Raw genomic sequence first — 21986 nt, 5'->3', positions numbered from 1 at the left:
ATATCATGCACCCCTTTAATGGCAGAGGGATTCCAAAAGCATCTTCCCGTGGAAGCATGGAAAGCCACGTTGCTACAAAAAACACCAGAAACGAGGAGTGTTCCCTCCCCCAAGGCCGAATCTAGCTCTCCTGCTGTGGCTTTGCGTTTTTGTCTTCTGGCGTGGCGTTTTGCGTTCCGCTTTTTACGTTGTAATTCCTTCGTAATCTCGGGCGCAGGGTTTGCAGCCGGTACTCCACTAAAAAATCAATCTCTTCTCCGAGATCCAATATTCTGCCTCCCGGTCTTCCGTCGGTGCTGCTTGTTTCAGACAGAGAGGTACTCGAAGTACTGACTATTGATACAGAGTCAGAATCTTCATTATTGGCTGCCAATTGGTCTCTTCTCATGGGTGCATTAGTTTGATGGGTTCTACCTGTTAATTTCGACTGTTTGGCTTTGTCAAATTTGCAAGAAAAAGTATAGATTTGACCCGTTTCATAGTCCTTAAGATCTCTCGCAAATTTGTGCACCTTTCTGATCTTAATACGTTCCTCATGTTTGTGGAGCCGCTCACTGATCTCCTTACGTGTGGCCGTTATCGTTGATTTGATTTCGGGATCAGTAATGTTATCGAGCTGTTCATCCAATTTCTTTATTTCTTCCAACAGCTTATCTCGATCTATTGCAGCATACTTTATAAGTATTTTAACCAAGTTCATTGAAGCCAGGAGATTACTTTCGCCCCATTCCTTCAGCATTGCAGGGTTCGGATCTTTGAAACTTGGTGCCAGCATTATTCTTAAGCCTCGCGACACTCTACCGGCCTCCACATATTTGGTGAGCAATTTGTGCTCCCACCACTTTGTGATCTCAGATTTTGTTTTTTTCTCGTGTGTTTTGAGTAATTGCTTGGCGTCTTGTTGTGCACCACTAGCTTGGCTGACTTGCGTGATAGTGCTTGTACTGCTCTGATGAATATTATTCAACAAAGCTTCTGCAGCATCCTCATGCTCCCTTTCCAGACTTGCTGACATGGTGCTTGTGAGAGGATTGTAAAAACGTACCGTTAGCAGCTTGCCAATGATGGTCTTCTTGCCCCTTACGCCTTGAACTCCTCACCTGGATTTCTTTGAATAACGCCACTAGCCATTGGCTGTTGCACGTTCTTGGCTAGTCTCACGGACCTCCTGATTGCGTGTCCAAACGGCAATCGTGGTTCGCTGTCCGGTCCAGGGGGTCTCGCTAATTTCCTCTTGGGAATGAAAATGTTGTCATAGCTGTAGAGCGAGGCCTCTTAACGAGGAGCGGGTACAGTGAACGGGAGACGGCAGACCTCCGTTACATATAAACCAAAAATCTTCACCAATTCCGATTCACGGCGAAATGAAGACACGGACCCCAGGCTGTCGGCAAGGCAGATTTATTAACCTCTCAAAGGGCGACGCGTTTCGAGCAACGAGTGCTCTTGTTCACACACCTTACACCCGGTCAGCTGACTATTTATATACATTTGTTTTTGGTGATATAAAGATTTGTACTTAAGTGCCAAAATCCTTAGATTTTTATTATAAAGGCGGGAGACATTATATGCATGTGATTTGCCATAACTGCTCCCTCCTCCTGCCAGTGATCAAGGGCGATGGAACACCCGAAACGCGTTTGACTTTAACATTAGTGCTGGGAAGACGCTGGTTGCGCTGCTGCTGTGCTTCTCTGAATAAAGGATTCCGACTTACCGGGTGTGGCAATCTCTTTTGGAGGCAACTCGTATTTGTGTATGGAGTGGCTGGCCTGGCCGCGAGAAAGCCCCACTGCTTAAGAGCGGGTCGGCAGCGCCAACTATTCAGGTCGCTGTAAGATCGGTAAGCTGATCGGAGAAGTTGTATTGACACGGCATGCAACACAGTCTGCTCCAAGCATGCCCACTTGGGTTTGTACTGTTTTATTCATGGAGGGAGAGCGGAGCCCACTGTGGCGTGTATTGACTTTTGGTAAACCACAAGTCCAAGGATACATTCTGTGCACACGCCCACTGGGGCGGGAGACATTATATGCACGTGATTTGCCATAACTGCTCCCTACTCCTGCCAGTGATCTAGGGTGATGGAACGCCCGAAACGCGTTTGGCTTTAACATTAGTGCTGGGAAGACGCTGGTTGCGCTGCTGCTGTGCTTCTCTGAATAAAGGATTCCAACTTACCGGGTGTGGCAATCTGTTTTGGAGGCAACTCGTTTTTGTGTAAGGAGTGGCTGGCCTGGCCGCGATAAAGCCCCACTGCTTAAGAGCGGGTCTGCAGCGCCAACTATTCAGGTCGCTGTAAGATCGGTAAGCCGATCGGAGAAGTTGTATTGACACGGCATGCAACACAGTCTGCTCCAATCATGCCCACTTGGGTTTTTATTGTTTTATTCATGGAGGGAGAGCGGAGCCCACTGGGGCGTGTATTGACTTTTGGCAAACCACAAGTACCAGTATACATTCTGTGCACACGCCCACTGGGGCGAGAGACATTATATGCACGTGATTTGCCATAACTGCTCCCTCCTCCTGCCAGTGATCAAGGGCGATGGAACGCCCGAAACGCGTTTGGCTTTAACATTAGTGCTGGAAAGACGCTGGTTGCGCTGCTGCTGTGCTTCTCTGAATAAAGGATTCCAACTTACCGGGTGTGGCAATCTCTTTTGGAGGCAACTCGTTTTTGTGTATGGAGCGGCGGGCTTGGCCGCGAGAAAGCCCCACTGCTTAAGAGCGGGTCTGCAGCGCCAACTATTCTGGTCGCTGTAAGAACGGTAAGCCGATCGTAGAAGTTGTATTGACACGGCATGCAACACAGACTGCTCCAAGCATGCCCACTTGGGTTTGTATTGTTTTCTTCGTGGAGGGAGGCAACTCGTTTTTGTATATATAAATGTATCAGAGCAATTTACATGAGCACCAGTTGTATTGCAGAAGGACACATTCATTTTAGGCATGGGGTGATTAAGTGATTTGGCTAGAATCACAGGATCTTGAGCCTCCTGCCAATGCTCTAACCCTGTTACCCAGCTTCAAACTCCGACCTCTAGCTGTTACATCACATCCTCTGCCTTAAAAGGAAGACTTTACAAAGTTTTGAAAAATACAACTTCACAAAGTTTTCAGAAAAAACATTGTCATTCATTAATTCCACTATGAGTATTTTCAAAGTGTGTTTTGACTTTTAGTTTTTCTGTTACCATTCAAATGTTTTACGCAAAGTTTCTATTGTTGCTTCGTCACCTCCTCAATTCTTAAACCTGCCTTGTACTGTTCTGCTGTAATCCAAAAACATATTGTGTAAATTATTTTCAGAAGAAGAACACATCTGGATTTTAAGGGTAACTTGGCTGTGTATTGGTAAGACTCTAGGGTCACCCTTGGTAACTGCGGCTCCCTTTGAATTTTAATGTAATTATTGACATTTGTATGTCAATCATATTTTTAAATTGTATTGGTTGTAGGAAATGTGTAAATAACCTTAGTTATTCTTAAATTGTAAGCAAAATATATTTATGTACTTTAAAAAACATATTTTAAGATTCATGCACCATTTAGTGCCATCATCATACAATATGCAATGTACTATTGCCAAATCTCAAATACCGCTACCCTAGGGCGCTGGGACGCCCTAGGGTAGCTACGCGCTTTACAAATCCAAATTCAAATTCAAATTCAAATTCAAACTGACAACCATGGATATTTTTGTTAAAAAGTATCAGTGGTTTACTTTGCTAATTTTATTTATCACAATATGATACACTTATTGCATTCATAATTAGTTTGAGAATATAGGTTATTGCGTGAGGGGGCTAAAAGCCATTTTTTAAGCAAAGCCATTATCCTTGTCAGGTGAGCTGCACAATTTTACAAAATTATCCTGTGCTAGGCCATCTGTTCCATTGGCAAAAATTCAGTATGCTTAAATTACAGGCAAAGTATTTATACAGCACTGAAACAGTAATCTAGTGAAAAAATAACTCCAGAAAAATTCCACACCAATTTAGATACAAATAGAGTAAATAATAAATGCATATAATAAATAAAATGATACTTAAATGTATTAAATATAATCACTTTAACTGGAGTTATGGTTTTGAAAGTTTCTAGTGAAGCCTAGTGCCTAAAATGTAAAAGGGCCAACCATGGGCATCTGGTCCTGCAAGGCCAGGGCAAAGTCAAAAGTTAAGGTCAACCTCAAAGGAGCGTGTTTGAATTTAAAGAGTTGGATTCAACCGGGCCTCATCTTAACTTCGAACGTAGGCTACGGCCTCTTTTATATTGGGCTAGGTTATGGCGGACCCCGGAGCTCTCAAAGTACTTAGATGGTCTGAAAGAGGTCATGAGCCTTAACGGCTCATGACCGTAAAATGAATTGGATCTGCAACTTAAAGAAGCGTCTGCACGAAACTGGCTTGCCAATTGATTGGGAGCTTGGAGTTCCTTTATCTAAGGCCGAAATTAAGTGAGTTTACTGGAATTGAGTTGATGAGCAAGATCTAAGAAACCCAGCCCAAGGAAGGTTGACTGAAGAGTTTAAACAGCACAAACCAAAACCTCGCTTGGAGCCTTACTTGGATTTCATTAAGAAACCAAAAGACAGATCCCTGTTTATCCAGTTCAGGTTGGGAAACCTCCCCTCCATGAGTACACCTACAAGTGGAAACCTACATACCAAACCTCACCGGACTGCCCAACCTGTAAAGGTGTCACTGAAAGTATCGCCCATTTCTTCTTTGCATGCCCGGTCTATGTAAAACCCAGACACAAATGGCTAAAACCTGTGTGCTTATTGCTCGGGACCAGGGACCACTCCTCCGCACTTAGGATATTTAAGACTGATACTAATACAACCCTAGTGTGCGGGGTTGCCAAATTCCTGAGCTGGGCTTGGCTTATTAGATTAAAGGCTAACCCTATTTTTAGCTGATTTTTTGAAATTCACAAAGCTGCTAATGTTTAATATGCCTTTTAAATTATTTATTGTAATACGAATGTTTTTATCGTAACCCATTTTGTAAAATGTAACTCTTGTGAATTGTGGTTTTTATATTTTGTAAGTGCTTTTATGATATCTTGCATATTGAAATAAAGCTTTGAACTGAAACGGATTTTTGAAGAAAAATGTATGAGAAGGTAAAATCTCTGTGGCATGATATCTAGCTGTGTTGAAAGATCACATCTGTATTTCAGGGTTAACTTGACTGTGTACTGATAAGCCTCCAGGGATGTTATTTGGTAACTGCAACTCCCCTTTGAATTTTAATGTAATTATTGGCATTTGTATGTCCATTATATTTTGAAATTGTATTGGTTGTATGTGTAGATAACCTTTGTCATTCTTAAATGGTAAGCAAAAGGTATTGTATATTTAAAAAAATATCTTTTAAGACCCATGCACAATTTAGTGCCACCATCATAGACTATGCAATGTACTATTGCCAAATTCAAATACCTCCAATAATCACTGTTTTAATAAGTCTCTTCCCTGGCCAATGAAAGCTAAGTCCTAGTGCGGAGGTACCCCTCACGGGGTGATTCCGGCGCTTTACAAACCATAAGTCAAATCAAATAATGGATACTTGTGTTAGAAAGTATCAGTGGTTTGCTCATTTTCTGTCACACTATGATACACTTATTGATATACTTATTGCATTCGAGATTAGTGTGAGAATATAGGTTATATGTTATTGCTTGAGAGGGGCTATTAGCTGTTCTCAAGCAATAGTCATTATCCAGGTCAGGGTAAGCCATAATATTTCACTGAATAATCCTGTACTCATTTTGCCATGTTTTGAGGAGAAAGCACAAGCACTTTAGCATTAGTTATTAGTGACAAAGTGCACAGAGTCTAGAAAGTTGGAGCGATGCAGGCAAAACACTTGGGAATAACCCTACAGAGAGGGATAAGTCCAACAGCTAGCATATTGCTATTATTATTATTATTATTATTATTATTATTATTATTATTATTATTATTATTATTATTATTATTAATTATATCACACCTTTCCACTTCCCATGGTAAGGAAAGCTTCATGTCATCAATTGCTTTTAAGTTCAAATAATATTGTACTGTGGTATTTCTACATTCAATGCAATTTCTGGAATGCTGGGTGAAATAGCTCTAGGCTACCAAGATCATTTAAGGAAGAGTGAACATAAGCAATGCATGGATTTGCAGCCCCCTTAACTTGTACTAAACAGGTGCATTACAAGGAATAGCTGTTTGAATAGCCCGAGCTCCTGCACCAATGTTGACTTTTGGAATGTAGTGAGTCTTATTTATGGCCAAGGCCTTACAGCCACAGGGCCACTGAATGTTTGGGAGTGAGCCATAGTTTTAAAATGATTCTGGAGATATGAAAACCCCTTGTACATGAAAAACCAAAACCCAAATCCTAATTAAGCAAAATGTGCACACTAATAAAACATTTGCCTCCCCATACTGGTGAAGAATCCCTAAACTTTTTGGAGCCACATGCTCCTGTCTGGTAGTTATTAAAGGTGGTAGATAAATCAAAGTCTGCCATAAAATGAATACAGTTATCAACTAGCTGACGTAGAGTGTAAGGCTTGGGAACCATTGAAACTACTGCATCTGGGTGCAGCAATACTGGAATTGCAACACTGCCTATTAAGGGTACATCTTTGGTTGCACTAGATACAAAATGCCTCAGGTTATTAATGCACAAAATGAAAAGATGTGGCACCAACACACCACCTTGTCCGACACCAGGAGAAAGGCTGAATGTTTCAGTGAGTTCACTATTGGGTCCCAACCACCGTCTGGCTGTCAAATTCTCATGAAGGGTGAACAAGAAGTGTACCAACGGTAGATCCAGGCCCAAGTTCACAGCAACCTGCACAGACTATCTGATTCACACTGTCAAAGGCAGTTGAGAGATCCATGAGTGCGAGACATAGTGGGCAATATCAGGCAGTGGTATATTTCCCCACTATCAGCTACAGGTTCAAGCACTGCTCTGTATTCTTTAATCTATTGAGTTAAATTTAATGTATTCTATATACTTTAATATTGTATACTCTGCCTAGATGGCTGCCATGTTGTCTTTAAAAGCAACAGCTCATGTAGAAACATTGGAACATTAGTCCACATTAAAAAGCCAGATCAATACAGTATCTTCCGCCTACTTTGCATGCTTCATAAGATCATCAAATGGCTCCCAGTCAGCAGCAGATGTACCATCACCCAAGACTTAGTCACCAGTCAGCTTGACTACGGCAACACACTCTACATAGTAATAACACCATCTGAAGAGACTGCAGACCATGAAGAACTCAGTGGGCAGACTTATCCTCAACCTTCCCAAAAAGACACACTTCACCCCACCCCTCAAAAAATCTCCACTGACACCCCATTCAGAAGAGATGTAAATTCAAGAAGCAAGAAGCTGATCCACAACTACAAAGCCCTTCTCAAACACAAATGCACCGGACACCTGAACTCTACCTCCCTCTCCCTCGCACACCACCCGCATCGGCTGAAGCAACAGAGGAGGCACTCCTTCTCCTACCATGTCATGAAGCCTAGAAATGACCTCCCCTTCACTTAATGACCTCACCCTTTCTTCTGGAATTTAGAAAGGCACTCAGGACCTTGCTGCCCAACTACAGTCTCCTTAGTAGCCGGTTCCTTGTACCTGGAGACCCTCGGGGATAAATAGCCACGTTTCAAAAATCCAGCTTGATTGAATGAATTCTAAGGTGGATTCCCAATAGTAATGGCTTTGAAAATGCTTGTGCTGAGGTATTGGAAAATCTAATATAATCACTGGCAGAGCAAGACAGCTTTGTTTACCAATGCTTGGTTTAATATTATAAATGGTAAGTGGTGTCCCATCTCTCTGCTTCAACCACTATTTTGTTTGTGAGAGATTAAACATTGCCACCCTCCTTAAGTATGCTCTTAACATATGAGATTTTGCAAACACAACAAGTGATGGACCGAATGTGGATCAATGTCACACATTCACCCCAGTCCAAAGATCAGGGCCCAAATCCATCGTTTCTTTGCACTCCACACCACCCTGGGTTAGACAATGGCGATATGCAAATCAGCTCTGAACTTGTGCCCCATTGGAACAGTCCAGTCCGAACTACAAAAGCCATGTCCTTCCCAGAACGGAATCAAGCATCCGAGGACCGGACCGGTTTCGAGGTAACACCTCTCATCAGCCCGGCTAGCTTGACTCCAGTGGTGTGGAGTGCCTGGGACCCACGTCTGAGCATCCCCAGCGCACTTAGGGCGGAATTTGCAAACAAAACAAGTGATGGACCGAATGTGGATCAATGTCACACATTCACCCCAGTCCAAAGATCTGGGCCCAAATCCATCGTTTTTTTGCACTCCACACCACCCTGGTTTAGACAATGGCGATATGCAAATCAGCTCTGAACTTGTGCCCCATGGGAACAGTCCAGTCCGAACTACAAAAGCCATGTCCTTCCCAGAACGGAATCAAGCATCCGAGGACTGGACCGGTTTCGAGGTAACACCTCTCATCAGCCCGGCTAGCTTGACTCCAGTGGTGTGGAGTGCCTGGGACCCACGTCTGAGCATCCCCAGCGCACTTAGGGCGGAATTTGCAAACAAAACAAGTGATGGACCGAATGTGGATCAATGTCACACATTCACCCCAGTCCAAAGATCTGGGCCCAAATCCATCGTTTTTTTGCACTCCACACCACCCTGGGTTAGACAATGGCGATATGCAAATCAGCTCTGAACTTGTGCCCCATGGGAACAGTCCAGTCCGAACTACAAAAGCCATGTCCTTCTCAGAACGGAATCAAGCATCCGAGGACCGGACCGGTTTCGAGGTAACACCTCTCAACATCCCGGCTAGCTTGACTCCAGTGGTGTGGAGTGCCTGGGACCCACGTCTGAGCATCCCCAGCGCACTTAGGGCGGAATTTGCAAACAAAACAAGTGATGGACCGAATGTGGATCAATGTCACACATTCACCCCAGTCCAAAGATCTGGGCCCAAATCCATCGTTTTTTTGCCCTCCACACCACCCTGGGTTAGACAATGGCGATATGCAAATCAGCTCTGAACTTGTGCCCCATGGGAACAGTCCAGTCCGAACTACAAAAGCCATGTCCTTCCCAGAACGGAATCAAGCATCCGAGGACCGGACCGGTTTCGAGGTAACACCTCTCATCAGCCCGGCTAGCTTGACTCCAGTGGTGTGGAGTGCCTGGGACCCACGTCTGAGCATCCCCAGCGCACTTAGGGCGGAATTTGCAAACAAAACAAGTGATGGACCGAATGTGGATCAATGTCACACATTCACACACATGGGTCCCAGGCACTCCACACCACTGGAGTCAAGCTAGCCGGGCTGATGAGAGGTGTTACCTCGAAACCATCACCTGTTTTGTTTGCAATTGCTGCCATAAGTGCGCTGGGGATGCTCAGACGTGGGAAGAGGCTTGTTACATCAAGAACTGGTTCAGGTGATAATATGAATGGTGCTCATAAGATGTACCAGATTTATTGTATGGTGCAGGAGTTGGATCCCCTCTGAAAGACTTTCATTACCAATGGTAGGTTGGAGAATTGGCCCGCTGGTCACCCTCGATCTAGACTCTACAGGACACATGTGGTAAGCAGGTAAAGAGGTCTGGATTGAGGGGTTACTGTGCCACCTAGGTATGCTGCCCACTAGGGGAGAGGGGAGACACAGGCAGGGTACAAGAAGAATTTTGCTCGAAGATATCAGACTATGAAGAAGAGGCCGCAAGGGAAGTCTGATTTAAAGGGAAATATTGGAAGGCGCGTCGATATGGGGAGGGGGATGCCCGAGTAGGGATCACGAGCACCCCACGGTTTAGCACAAGTGTGTTGGAAATAGAGACCTCGGAAGGAGGCCTATGTCAGGATACAGCAGCCTTTTTAAAGACATTCTTTAAAACCAAACCCTGTACAATACTAAACGCAACGGGGATGTGAATCTGGAGTTTTTGGGAAATGTAGCCTTGTGCTGGCTGAGTGATGGCCACAAGAAATTCCTCAGCGCTCCTTTTGAACTGGATGATATTCGGGATGCTATAATGTCACTACACAATGGCAAGGTGAGCGGACTCGATGGCCTGCCAGTAGAGTTCTATAAATGTTATATAGATATTCTTACACGTGTTTTACGGGAGGTGTTTGAAGAGTCACTGGCTGATCCTTCCCACCACGATGCAGGAGGTTGTCATCACATCCTTGCTCAAGCCCGGTAAATCTCCGCAACACTGCGATTCATATAGACCGTTATCGCTTATTAATTGCGATACTAAAATCCTGTGAAGGTGTTGGCGACGCGATTAACCCTGCTAATGAATGTCATTATTCTTCCAGATCAGTCTGGATTTGTTCCCGCAAGAGTCACGTCACATAATTTACGCACCCTATTTTCATTGATACAGATGGTGACCCCGGAGTTTGAACTAGCGGCTGGTTTGCTAGACGCCTCTAAGGCATTTGACTCCATGGAGTGGAGTTATCCATTTAAAGTCCTCCAAAGGATGGGATTCCTGGAACTATTCATATCCTGGGTGCGGTTATTATACACTCAGCCCTCGGCTAAGGTGTTAATAAATGGGCATTTGTCTGGAGCCCTCCCCATTACGAGGGGCACCCGGCAAGGATGCCCGTTATCTTATGTTGAGCCCCTAGCGGCCAGATTGCAGCAACACCATCGGGAAAAAGCATTTAGATGTTTTTAGCGACAAGTACTGATATTGTTGTACGCTGACGACATCACCTTGTACATAAGAGATCCCCGACAGAATCTCAACCCCATGCTGAGGGAATTTATGGTGTTTGGACAGCTATCGGGAATTAATATACATTGGAGTAAGTCGCAACTCTTTCCCCTAACAAAGGCAGTGACAACATTTTCCCTGGATTTCCCCCTAGAGCGCCAAGAAACCCTGGGGTGAATGTGCACTCTACAAATTCATACTAACATAACAATGAATGGTGCGCTTCGGAACTTAAATATCTGGGTATTCGGGTGTCGAGAGACAGAGAAGAAACGCTCCGCCAAAACTATGGCACGGCGATCATGAGGTTGACAGATAATGTATCGCGATGGATATCCCTGCCTATATCTTTGGCTGGGCGAGTGTCCCTAATAAAGATGGTGGTACTACCCCAGTTCTTATATCTTTTTCTTAATATTCCTTACTATACGCAGGCATTTTTCTTCAAATTGCTACGCACGGAATTAATCAGATTAGTTTGGTGAGGCCAATGATGGCGTCTATCTTGAGCGGTGCTGATGCAACCGTACTCACAGGGGGGCTTTGATATCCCTGATTTTGAGGCCTATTATATCAGCACACAGGCGCATTATGCATACCACTGGATGGTTTCCACGCCCTTTATGCCACAGCTGGCGGTCGAGGACTGGCTGGCACACCCAATCCCGCTGGCCGGCCTCATACATGGGTCTGCGAGCAGCCTGGACCCACCATTCACGACTGTGGTTTGTACAGTGGACGCTTGGAGGCGTATGGCAAACATGCTACAGTGTCAGTTGTTATACTCCCCATGACTCCCACTTGCATACCACCCTAAAATTGTGTTATTTTAGGAAAAGGGTGTTTTGGGCCTTTTGTAAGCGAGTACGGGTTGCTACATGGGGGGACTTATTCTGTAATGGTCAATTTCGTACCATGGAACACCTCTTTAACGGTATACTTCACACGCCTCTGGATGTTTTCCTCTATATATGATTTTGGCAGGGAATGAGGGTGGTGCTACCAGACTTTCCTCATAAACCAGAACCCTTTGCCCCACTACATTACCTTCTCAGCTCCTCTGATGGAAAACACTTGGTATCGGGTGTCTATAGGAGTATACGAGCACAGCAACAGGGGACAGTAAGCTCTGCTCGCGACCACTGGACCGCAGACATTGGACGTGATTTTGCAGATGATCAGTGGCAATATTGTTGTGACCTAACGGGTTCGGTGTCGGCTAGTTGTAGATTCAAAGTTATCCATTATCGCTTTCTGCAACGCCTCTATTGTACCCCAGTTAAAAAGTTAAAATATAATTTATCTGATAATGACAGATGCAAGAGATGTGGTGCGACTGGAGCGGGGTTCATGCACCTGGCATGGGAGTGCCCCGGTGTGTATGAATATTGGACACAGGTGCATGACGCCATAGCCAACATGTTGGGCATTGCTTTGGACAAAGACCCCGTGATCATACTTCTGGGGTATACAGCTCATATCCCTAAAGGCAATAGTAAACTAATGGATGTTTTATTGCCACAAGAAAAACATAGAGTGGCTTGCCGATGGGGGAGGAGAAGAGCCCCTAAGTTCAAGGACTGGTTACACGATGCCCTATACTGTCAAGAGCAAACTTCAATTCACGCCGAACTAATGCCACTAGCCTGTAGACCAAAGGACATATGGGGGCCGGTAAAAGGCTATCTTCTGAGTGCAAGGTGAAGTAGTGTGGCTCACTGGTTAGAGGCGGCAGACCCGAGAGCAGAGGACAGCCTGGGACCAGGGTTCGATTCCCGGCGCGGCAGGTTTCTGGACCAGGGTCAGCGGACTCGATAATTCTCTCGCCTCGGTGCCCACTCTGGTCAGCGATCACACTCGGCAACTCTGGGCATTAGCTTGCCTCATCTTCACTAACGGCCCCACCAGACCGCCGGGGATGCCTGGTCTCACCCTGGAGATACCCATTAAGGGACCATCTCTCAGGGAAGCCAGGAAGGGTTTCGCAGCGGTCGAAGCGCCTTGGGACCCTACGGGTAAGTAGTGTGCTATATAAATGCCAATACATTTACATTTACACATGTAGTGAGTGCTAGTGAAGAAGGTACTGCACAGGCACCAATGCCAGATGAATGAAGATGTGATGTGTACATTGTTGCTCGCCTCTGCACTAAAATCGTATTTTGGCCTATAGGTATTACAGCCGATATCGCTGTTGTAACTGAAACATAAGGATGTATATTTAATTTGCTTGTAATATGCACAAAAAGGGTTTAGCTTACCTGCAACTGTACTTGAGAGTGTAATTCTAAATAATGATGTCGTGTCTAAATATGTCACATGATTTTCCCTTTGACCTGCAACACAAGTTTCAGATGTAGCTCCCTGTAATATGAGCGAGATTTGGAAATGTACAATAGTAGGTTGATATACATGTCGCAATGCTATATTGCCGTTTATGTCAAGATGCATGTTTCTTTTTGGCACTGCTGATGTTATGCTATACTTGAAAATTTACAAATAAAGTAAAAAAAAAACAACTCTTTTTGAATATTCAAGCTTTTTAACAATATTTTTTCATGAATTCACCCACTGACAATTTTTCGATCACTGATCACTACTGGTCTTACCAGTGGTTTACCTCCAGGTGGAGGAAGCATAACCACTAAAACCAATGATGATTCTGCCACGTACCTTCAAGGCGGAGAATCAAGATATTCCACCATTCGGGCCTAGGCATGTGATTGAGGGTTTTTTATCGGTACTGTGAAACGAAAGAATAAAAACCCTGGTGACCCAGGACAAGCGATCCTTCCCCCTCTGATTTTTTTAAGTATATATTAAGAAAGCTGAATGGATCACGACCACTTCCTTCTCCCCCTCCTTGATTCTACATCATCTTAGGATGTGCACAGGGTGCAGACAGTAAAGTGATATGTTATTGTGTTAGCCTACTCTGCAATATGTTCTTCTGAAATATAATTTGCAATATCCTCTTCCAGTAGAAGTGTCTGTCACAGCCATTGCTGCAGGGATTTGTGTTTCAGGAAACAAAGTCATTGATTTCACTGTTGTAAGGAGACATCATTAAAGCTGAGAGCTTTAGCATATGTGGAGTGTGGTATTCGTGGTCTCGACCACCCACCCATGATGCCTTGTTAATAGTACGGTCTGAGGTGGCCTCTGCCCTCTACCTGTGGGAGGAGAAAATGTCCAATAGAGTCATGATCATCATTGTCACTGCATCAAATCACAGAATATCAGGAGGTAACGCCAGGCTCCCATGTCAGATAACTTACTGTAAATGGCAACTAGGCCAGAAAGGGACATTTCCAGGATGGACAGCACGATGACCAGAGAGTAGATTAGGATTCGGGGTCCCATGGTGCCGGGTCTGATGATGAAGTTTTCTTCCTGCATAGGATGGCAGAGAAATATAATGAATCACTTATGTAGTAAATACAGACAACTTAAGACCCTTAATATCTGAAGCTACAGCAATCAAGAGCAGCTGCATGTCTTCAATACTGCCATCACGGATCAGTAAAATTAAAAGAATTGCAGCTGTATCATTAACTTGATGCGCACATGAGAGTCTTTCTAGTCCTTCAATCCTGTGTTTCTCTCTCTCATCCATCTGGTTTTCTCCCCTTCGAGCTGCTCAGCCTCTTATCTTTTTTCCTAAGCACCCCACAATGCATATATTTTCCAGCTCTCTTTTTTGTGAGCCTCTCATACCCTGTGCTGCTCTCTCACATTTTTATGTTTCTCTCCTACTTCCCAAACTCTGTGTTGCCTTCTCTCGTCTCTGTGTTCTTTCCCTGTTGAGCTGCCCCCCTCCTCCCTCTATTATCTGCTTTCCCATATCCATTCTTCCCCCCCAACCTCTCAAGAGCTGTGGTACTTTTTATAAGAGGTGTTTTTGCAAAGAAAATCTAACATTTTTAATTCACCATGCTGAATGGAATCTGTCATCCTTAAATGGTGCCTGTCTCATTATCTTGATGTGTGCGTGTTCTAACGTATGTGCCTGTCAGTGGAATAAGGGACATTATTGTGCATATTATTATTTTGCAGCACCACTAAAAGCAAGTGACAGAGCCAATAGGTCCTAAAGGCAATAACCATTGGCGTTGACAATGCTTGTCATTAAAAAGACAGCTGGCTCCCTACTTCATGCATGTGACAGTAGCTCCCAGCAGTTGAAAGGGCAGCCCATTAAATACAGTGGGGCAGACCCCTGAGCTGCTCTCACTCTGCATTGATTTTTATTGCAGACACATCTTAGAAATCTGAGGTCAAACATTCCAAGTGATAGGAATCAGCTGTATTGAAGGAGGGAGTGAGCCACACGGTCAGCTCCTGTGCTCGGGAGGGAGTGAGCCACACGGGCCGCTTCTGTACTCGGGAGAGAGTGAGCCACACGGGCCGCTCCTGTGCTCGGGAGGGAGTGAGCCACACGGGCCGCTCCTGTGCTCGGGAGGGAGTGAGCCACGCGGGCCGCTCCTGTGCTCGGGGGAGGTGAGCCACACAGGCAGCTCCTGTGCTCGGGAGGGAGTGAGCCACATGGTCAGCTCCTGTGCTCGGGAGGGAGTGAGCCCCATGGGCCGCTCCTGTGCTCGGGAGGGAGTGAGCCACACGGGCCGCTCCTGTGCTCGGGAGAGAGTGAGCCACACGGGCCGCTCCTGTGCTCGGGAGAGAGTAGGCCACACGGGCCGCTCCTGTGCTCGGGAGGGAGTGAGCCACACAGGCCGCTCCTGTGCTCGGGAGGGAGTGAGCCACGCGGGCCGCTCCTGTGCTCGGGAGGGAGTGAACCACACGGGCCGCTCCTGTGCTCGGGAGGGAGTGAGCCACACAGGCCGCTCCTGTGCTCGGGAGAGAGTGAGCCACGCGGGCCGCTCCTGTGCTCGGGAGGGAGTGAGCCACACGGGCCGCTCCTGTGCTCGGGAGGGAGTGAGCCACACAGGCCGCTCCTGTGCTCGGGAGGGAGTGAGCCACGCGGGCCGCTCCTGTGCTCGGGAGGGAGTGAACCACACGGGCAGCTCCTGTGCTCGGGAGGGAGTGAGCCACACAGGCCGCTCCTGTGCTCGGGAGAGAGTGAGCCCCATGGGCCGCTCCTGTGCTCGGGAGGGAGTGAGCCACACGGGCCGCTCCTGTGCTCGGGAGGGAGTGAGCCACACGGGCCGCTGCAGTGAGGGGGGGAGTTCAGATGTCCACAGACTCTCACCCCTTCACTCAAGCGAGTCATGAGCCCCGAGGGTACAGGACATGTTTATCATCCTACATGGAGAGAGTGAGCTGAGGGGTGCAATGCAGAAGGGGCGCATCTCCCTCCTTCCTGAAGTGGGCCCACCTGAGAGCAACAACATATTTACCTGGCACAGATGTCAAAATAACTGTCCATGAAGAGGGGTGCCCTTGAATCTGCACCTGTCAAGCCCTATCTGGTAAGCCCACAGTAGTATCTTTGGCAATAGAAGCGGATGGGAATATACACAACAAATGAGTGCAATTTCAGCTTATTGTGCACATTACTACTTTGCTAGGTGCAGCCCAAAAATTCAAGATTTATTGTTTTCCTTTATTTCCTGACAAAGTGAACCTATAGTTTACATAGATTTATGTCTGGCTAGTTGGATGATACAAACCATAATTTCAAGGGTGCGAAGTTAATGAGTTGAATTCAAAAAGTAAAAGAAGCCTGCGTTAAAATGATACATATTTACATTCTATACATTACACAGCCATGTTTGGAGGTGTGGGTTAGAATAATGTGTGTGTGTGTTAAGAATAGGAGTGAGGATGTGAGCTTTAACTCAAATCATTTGTTTGCCACGTATTGTTCGAGACACACAGTCTTGTGGGCCACCTCAGCATACCTGTGTCCGCACAAGCAATCAACTACTCAGTCACACTTAATTTATTTTAAATTTTTTGCAGTTTTATATAGCGCAAACTTGGCTCAAAGGCATTAGAGCGATTTACAAGAGAATTAGCAGTTTTACATCAGAGCAGCACATTGCAGATTTTGGGGCAGATTTATGTTACCTGGTGCATCCCCAGGGATGCGCCAGTTAACATGCGCCACAGTGCGCCACAGCTCCGCCACCCATATTGCGCCGCATTTAAAATGCGGCGCACCATGATGCAAAAATGGCACAGATGCGTGACGCATCTGTGCCGGAAATGTGGCGCATTGCTCCAGCAAGGCTCGTGGGTACACCATCTGCACAATGCTGCGTCAAGACCTACGCCTGCTTCAAGCAGGCGCAGGGTTTTGACGCAGCATTGCTCTGAAAGTGACTGAGTGAAATCTCCACTTTCAGGAGGCGTTCCTGCGCAGGAACGCCCCCCCCCCTGCGCAGGAACGCCTCCTTATGGCGCAGTGCTTTACAACATGACGCATCTCCTAGATGCGTCACGTTGTAAATAGGGCGCATTGTTTGCGCCACAGTTGCATCAAATAAAGTGACGCAATTGCGGCGCAAAGAGGCGCAACCGCCTCATAAATCTGCCCCTTTGTGTTTACAGACACAAACACTTCAATGTAAGGCTTACAACTGTAACAATCCATTTTCTTACGTGGTAAGCGCATTTTCGAAGTTAGAAAACTTAAACTGACTGCTAAACCTGGACACATGGATACCAATTTGGTATCTAGAGAGGGATGACTTTAGGCGTCCCTTCCAAATATTGCTTTGATAACTTATGTATTAATGTTTTCCAGCTTCAGTCTGGTCGCAAAACATTGATATTGTACTAACACCTCAAGGGAGATAGTAATGCATCCATAAAAGGGAACGGGCCCCCTTAGCACCCCAAGCGCTTTGTGGATGTAAAAAAAAAGTTTGCTGAAGAGCAGGAAGCAGGTCCAGAGGACCACTGCCAACACTTAAACGAAAGAGGGTTCCATAAAAATAAAAAAAAGTTGTAATTTTGACTTTACCAGCTTATCCTCTGAATATTCTAAGACAGATGAATTGCGTACCAATTAAGTGGATAAAAGCTTTTATTCTTTAAAATACGTAGTACTGCCAACATCTGCTATACAAATAATTTTACAAAATAAGCCTTTCACACATCTGACTTGCCTGCAATACACCAAATTTAGAGGGTGGCGCTATTGATCCTTGATTTAAAATTGTGAAGCAGAAAGTAACTGTGGCCATCTCATCTGAGACGTGATGAAATAATCTGTGATATGTTATTTTTCTGGTAGTGTTGAACTTATTACTGCTGCCACCAGACAGCTACAGAAGTGTGTAGCCAGATGCTGACAATGTACGTATTATTAGAAGAGGTTAATGCCAGCATGTCTTCCAACTGCTCTTAGGCATAATTTCCCAGGATTGATTTATGTACAATTTGTTGCAGCTAAGGACAGAAATGACACTTTGTGACTAGGCTGTGCCAGATTTCAACAGAATGACATCATATGCCGTAGGCCAGTCTAGGCTGATCTCAGGTGCGTTGCAAGAAACACAAGTGACCCATCACAGAATTTCTCTATAGATGAGACATGTAATGCAGGAGTGCATAGATATGTTAGAAGGAGGCAGTACTAATGCACCTTACTGGAATCAGTGCCTTGCAGGAGGGCACTGTCATGTTACAAGAAGGAAGCACTATTTCGCCTTAGTGGAACCGCAGTGCATTGGAGGAGTGTACTTAATCAATCATACCCTTTATAAAGCGCACTACATACCCGTGAGGGTCTCAAGCCGCTGGGGGGGGGGGGGGGGGGGGGGCTGCTACTGTTCAAATGCCCAGGTCTTGAGAAGTCTCCTGAAGGTTAGAAGGTCTTCGGTCTGCCGCAGGACGATGGGGAGGGTGTTCCGTGTCTTGGGGGCGAGGGGGGATAAAGATCTGGTGCCAGCGGTCACTCTTCGGATGCGGCATCCGGTGGCGACGGCGAGGTCGGTGGAGCAGAGCTGGCAGGTGGGGGTGTAGAGGCTGAGTCGGCTGTTGAGGTACGCTGGTCCGGTGTAGTGGCGTGACTTATGTGCATGGGTGAGGAGTTTGAAAGTTATCCTCTTATTGATGGGGAGCCAGTGCAGGTATCTCAGGTGGGCTTTGATTTGGCTGCTGCGAGGGATATTGAGGATCAGGCGAGCAGAGGCATTCTGTATGCGTTCTGGATACTGATGTGTCAGAAGATAGGACAACACAATAGTGTGCTGTTGCCACAGTGCCAATCAGCTCATAATCACAATCAAGTATCCTGTAGGCCTGTGTGGTGATGTTGGACAAAGATGTTTGAGGAGGTGGCATGATCCTTGTAGATAGTGTCAGGTGTGTTGGTGTTGGTGGTCAGAATCTGAGCAGCTCACTAAGTCGTTAAAGGGCGTCAAGGTGGAGATCTTCCGAGAAAGACCAGTCTTAGCCTCTTCGGGTCCCATGGTGGAAATATCAGGGAGGGTATTTTAGTGAGTTGATGGGACCACTTATGATGGAAGAATACCTCTTGTAGGTTTACATGTCTACAAGTTCCCTATACATGTCATGCAGGTCATGCTTTCCACATATGAGAAGTATTTGCAATGTAAGTTGCTCTCAAAACATTTGTTGCAAATACATTTCTCCTGTCGCTGTTGATTTCTCGAACAAACATTCAGCAGAAAATTCCAGCGGAGAAATCTGCTTTTTTATTTATTCAAACATCATAAAGTTGTAAAGAGAATATACCTTTGAATATCCAGCTAGAACTATAAAAACATGGTGGGGCATGATGGCGCTAAACTCCCCATAGATTTTACACCCCCAGGCGATTCTCTCCCCGATCAGCGTCCTTGAGCAGGAAACGGGGGGGACTTCCACAACTAATCTTGGACCTTGTCTCATAAAGTGCTTGGTGCCTGTGCCAGCAATCTCCCAGCTGTTTCACTTCCATGGGTTACTTGGTATACAGTTCGCAAGTCCGGCTGGCCATAGCAAAGCAGCTGGCCAACCCAACATGCTCACTGCAGGGCAGCTGTAATCCTGCAATCTCATGATTGAGCCCCCCCTCCTGCACTCACACTGTGGCTTATAAGTAAAATGGCATTGACATGCCATTTTACCTATTTGTGTGCACCTGCTGCACTCGCAGTGGGTGGGCAATACTCCTCCGCTCTTGAGGAGAAGCCGCCCCAGTCAACTTACTTTCTGCTCACCTTCTGTCTGATTACTCAGAGTCAGGTTTCACTGCTACCTGCTTTTCAATTGTGTCAGCTCAGGAGGGATCCCACACACTCAGTGAGTGATGGTGTCAGGTCTCACTGCTGCCTGCTGCTCTTCTGTCAGCTCAGGAGGGATCTCTCACACTCAGTGAGTGATGGTGTCAGGTCTCACTGCTGCCTGCTGCTCTTCTGTCAGCTCAGGAGGGATCTCTCACACTCAGTGAGTGATGCTGGAGTACTAGAGATCTCTGTAGATATAGAGCCTGCAATGCAAATTACTGGGAAGGTCTGAGAGGAAAAACTGTTCCCACACAACCAAAGCCATCAATCACCTGCAACGCGCCAGCGAGGTATCTCAGCAAATATTTGTGAGCATAATTGTTGGTTTTAATAAGTTTAGGCCTGTCATGTGGAGCTCAGACCTAACTGTGGAAGTAAGAGGCGATTAAAATGTGACCAAGTCTAAAATGGGTCGAACACATTGAAGTAAGCATAGTAGAGCCCCACAATAAAATTGCACTCTCCAAACAAATCACTTAATGCCGCAGATGCAGGTACCCGGGTTTGTGCAGTAAGGATGTCACTGAAGGTTCGGGTGCCCAGGACAAGCCTAACCATCTGGAAGACCGGAGGTGATGTTAAAAGCTACAACATGATTAGGAAGTGTGACTTTACAGCTCTAAAGCATACACTGATTTATCTAACACCATTAATATGTGTTGCATTTCATACAAGGAACAAACATGTTATTATGATGAGGAACTCCAGCAGAGGTAAACATAACAAATTTCAAGAATTTTAACAAAAGAAAAAACAGCAACACATTTACTTTATAAATAGCTATTATAAAATAAAGACCTCCCAACATTTATACTAATTGCCAAAAAAGCAAGAAATTAGGAAGTAATTAGAGAGTTGACAGCACCTACTACAGAACACCTAAAAAAAGAGAGCATAATAATGTATTCCTAAATTTCTTTAGCGCTGGTGACGCCCGGTGGGACCATGTTTTTTGGTGCCCCCAATGACCACCTCTGCCACGGATTCCCTCACTACCACCCTTTAACAGTGTCCCTTGAGTCTCCATTTCATTTGTTTAATTGCCCCCTCATACAGTGTAGGGTGTCAAGGCCCTTTGCATGACACACATTACACAGAGACAGTTTATCATGTGTGTCTAAATCAGGGTATCAGATATGTTGCATAAGACAGAGGACTACAAGGTGTAGGAGTCACGTGCCACCCATACTGGTAGGATGTATAGTTTATTGGTGTTTGGACTGGAGAAGCACCCACTAAGCATTTAAAACTTATCACAATGGTTGTCCGTTCTCTTTACTTATAAGAATGTATTTCTACCCAAAAGAACACTTTTTATAGCATTTGAATAATGAAAGACTGGAGAAAAAAATCATAACTCTGTCACTTATTCCATACAGTACTTTGATGACAGTTAAAAGCTCACTGTTCAATATTAGGAATTTAATCTATAAACTGCAAGGATTAAAAGGATTTCTCCGACAAAAGCAGTAACCCACTTTGCGACCTACATTGTACACATGTTTTTTCAGCAGGCAATATTAACCCTCTCTGCTACCTTAGGACGAGTCAAAGTTGCCACCAGCAGCGGTACGTCCATTAGGGTGCTTGGGCGTTGCCCCACTAATAAATTTGAGGCATGAGTCGAGTTTCAAGCGTGCGTGCTGTTGCTGCCATCACTCTCTCAGTCTCACTCACTCACAGAAGGCAGTTGGCTCAGAAGGGGGCGGGCAGCCACAGCAGGACAGAGTTCAGTGCAAGTGCATAATGTATCAGGTGGCCGGCAAAGCGCACACCAGGAGTGCCCATTTTCCCTTTTAGGGCTTAAAAATTTTGCGATCAGCCCGAACATGCGCACTAGGCTGCTCATTAGAAGACCAACGGTTGTTCTATGCCGCTCTTCTAATGAGCAGCCTAGTGCGCATATTCGGACTGGTCGCAAAAATCTTTGGTCCCTAAACAGAACATGCACACTACTGCTCAAGCCAATACAAGTGCTGCTGCTAGAGCAGCGTCTAGATTGGCTGAGACAC

At 45.6% G+C, this 21986-nt stretch overlaps 1 protein-coding gene across 2 annotated transcripts in view; it reads right to left on the bottom strand.

The window, feature by feature from the left end:
* The window catches only part of LOC147726087 (uncharacterized), a 163731-nt gene that overhangs the window by 19475 nt on the left and 122270 nt on the right, over window positions 1–21986 (bottom strand). Inside the window, exon 1 of one of the 2 annotated variants that reach the window (XM_086960201.1) lies at window positions 14056–14166. The exons of the other annotated variant lie outside the window; for it this stretch is intronic. Within the exon in view, the coding sequence (XP_086816327.1) occupies window positions 14056–14140 (85 nt within the window). The 5' untranslated portion in view covers window positions 14141–14166. Of the gene's footprint in view, window positions 1–14055; window positions 14167–21986 lie in introns of those variants that run through there. 2 annotated transcript variants of the gene reach the window in all.

Source organism: Lissotriton vulgaris, chromosome 3_1 (genome assembly GCF_964263255.1).
Source record: "Lissotriton vulgaris chromosome 3_1, aLisVul1.2, whole genome shotgun sequence".
In the NCBI taxonomy this organism is placed as follows: domain Eukaryota; kingdom Metazoa; phylum Chordata; class Amphibia; order Caudata; family Salamandridae; genus Lissotriton; species Lissotriton vulgaris.
Note: the sequence above shows the minus strand (reverse complement) of the source record. Positions and strands in the feature narration are given on the sequence as shown.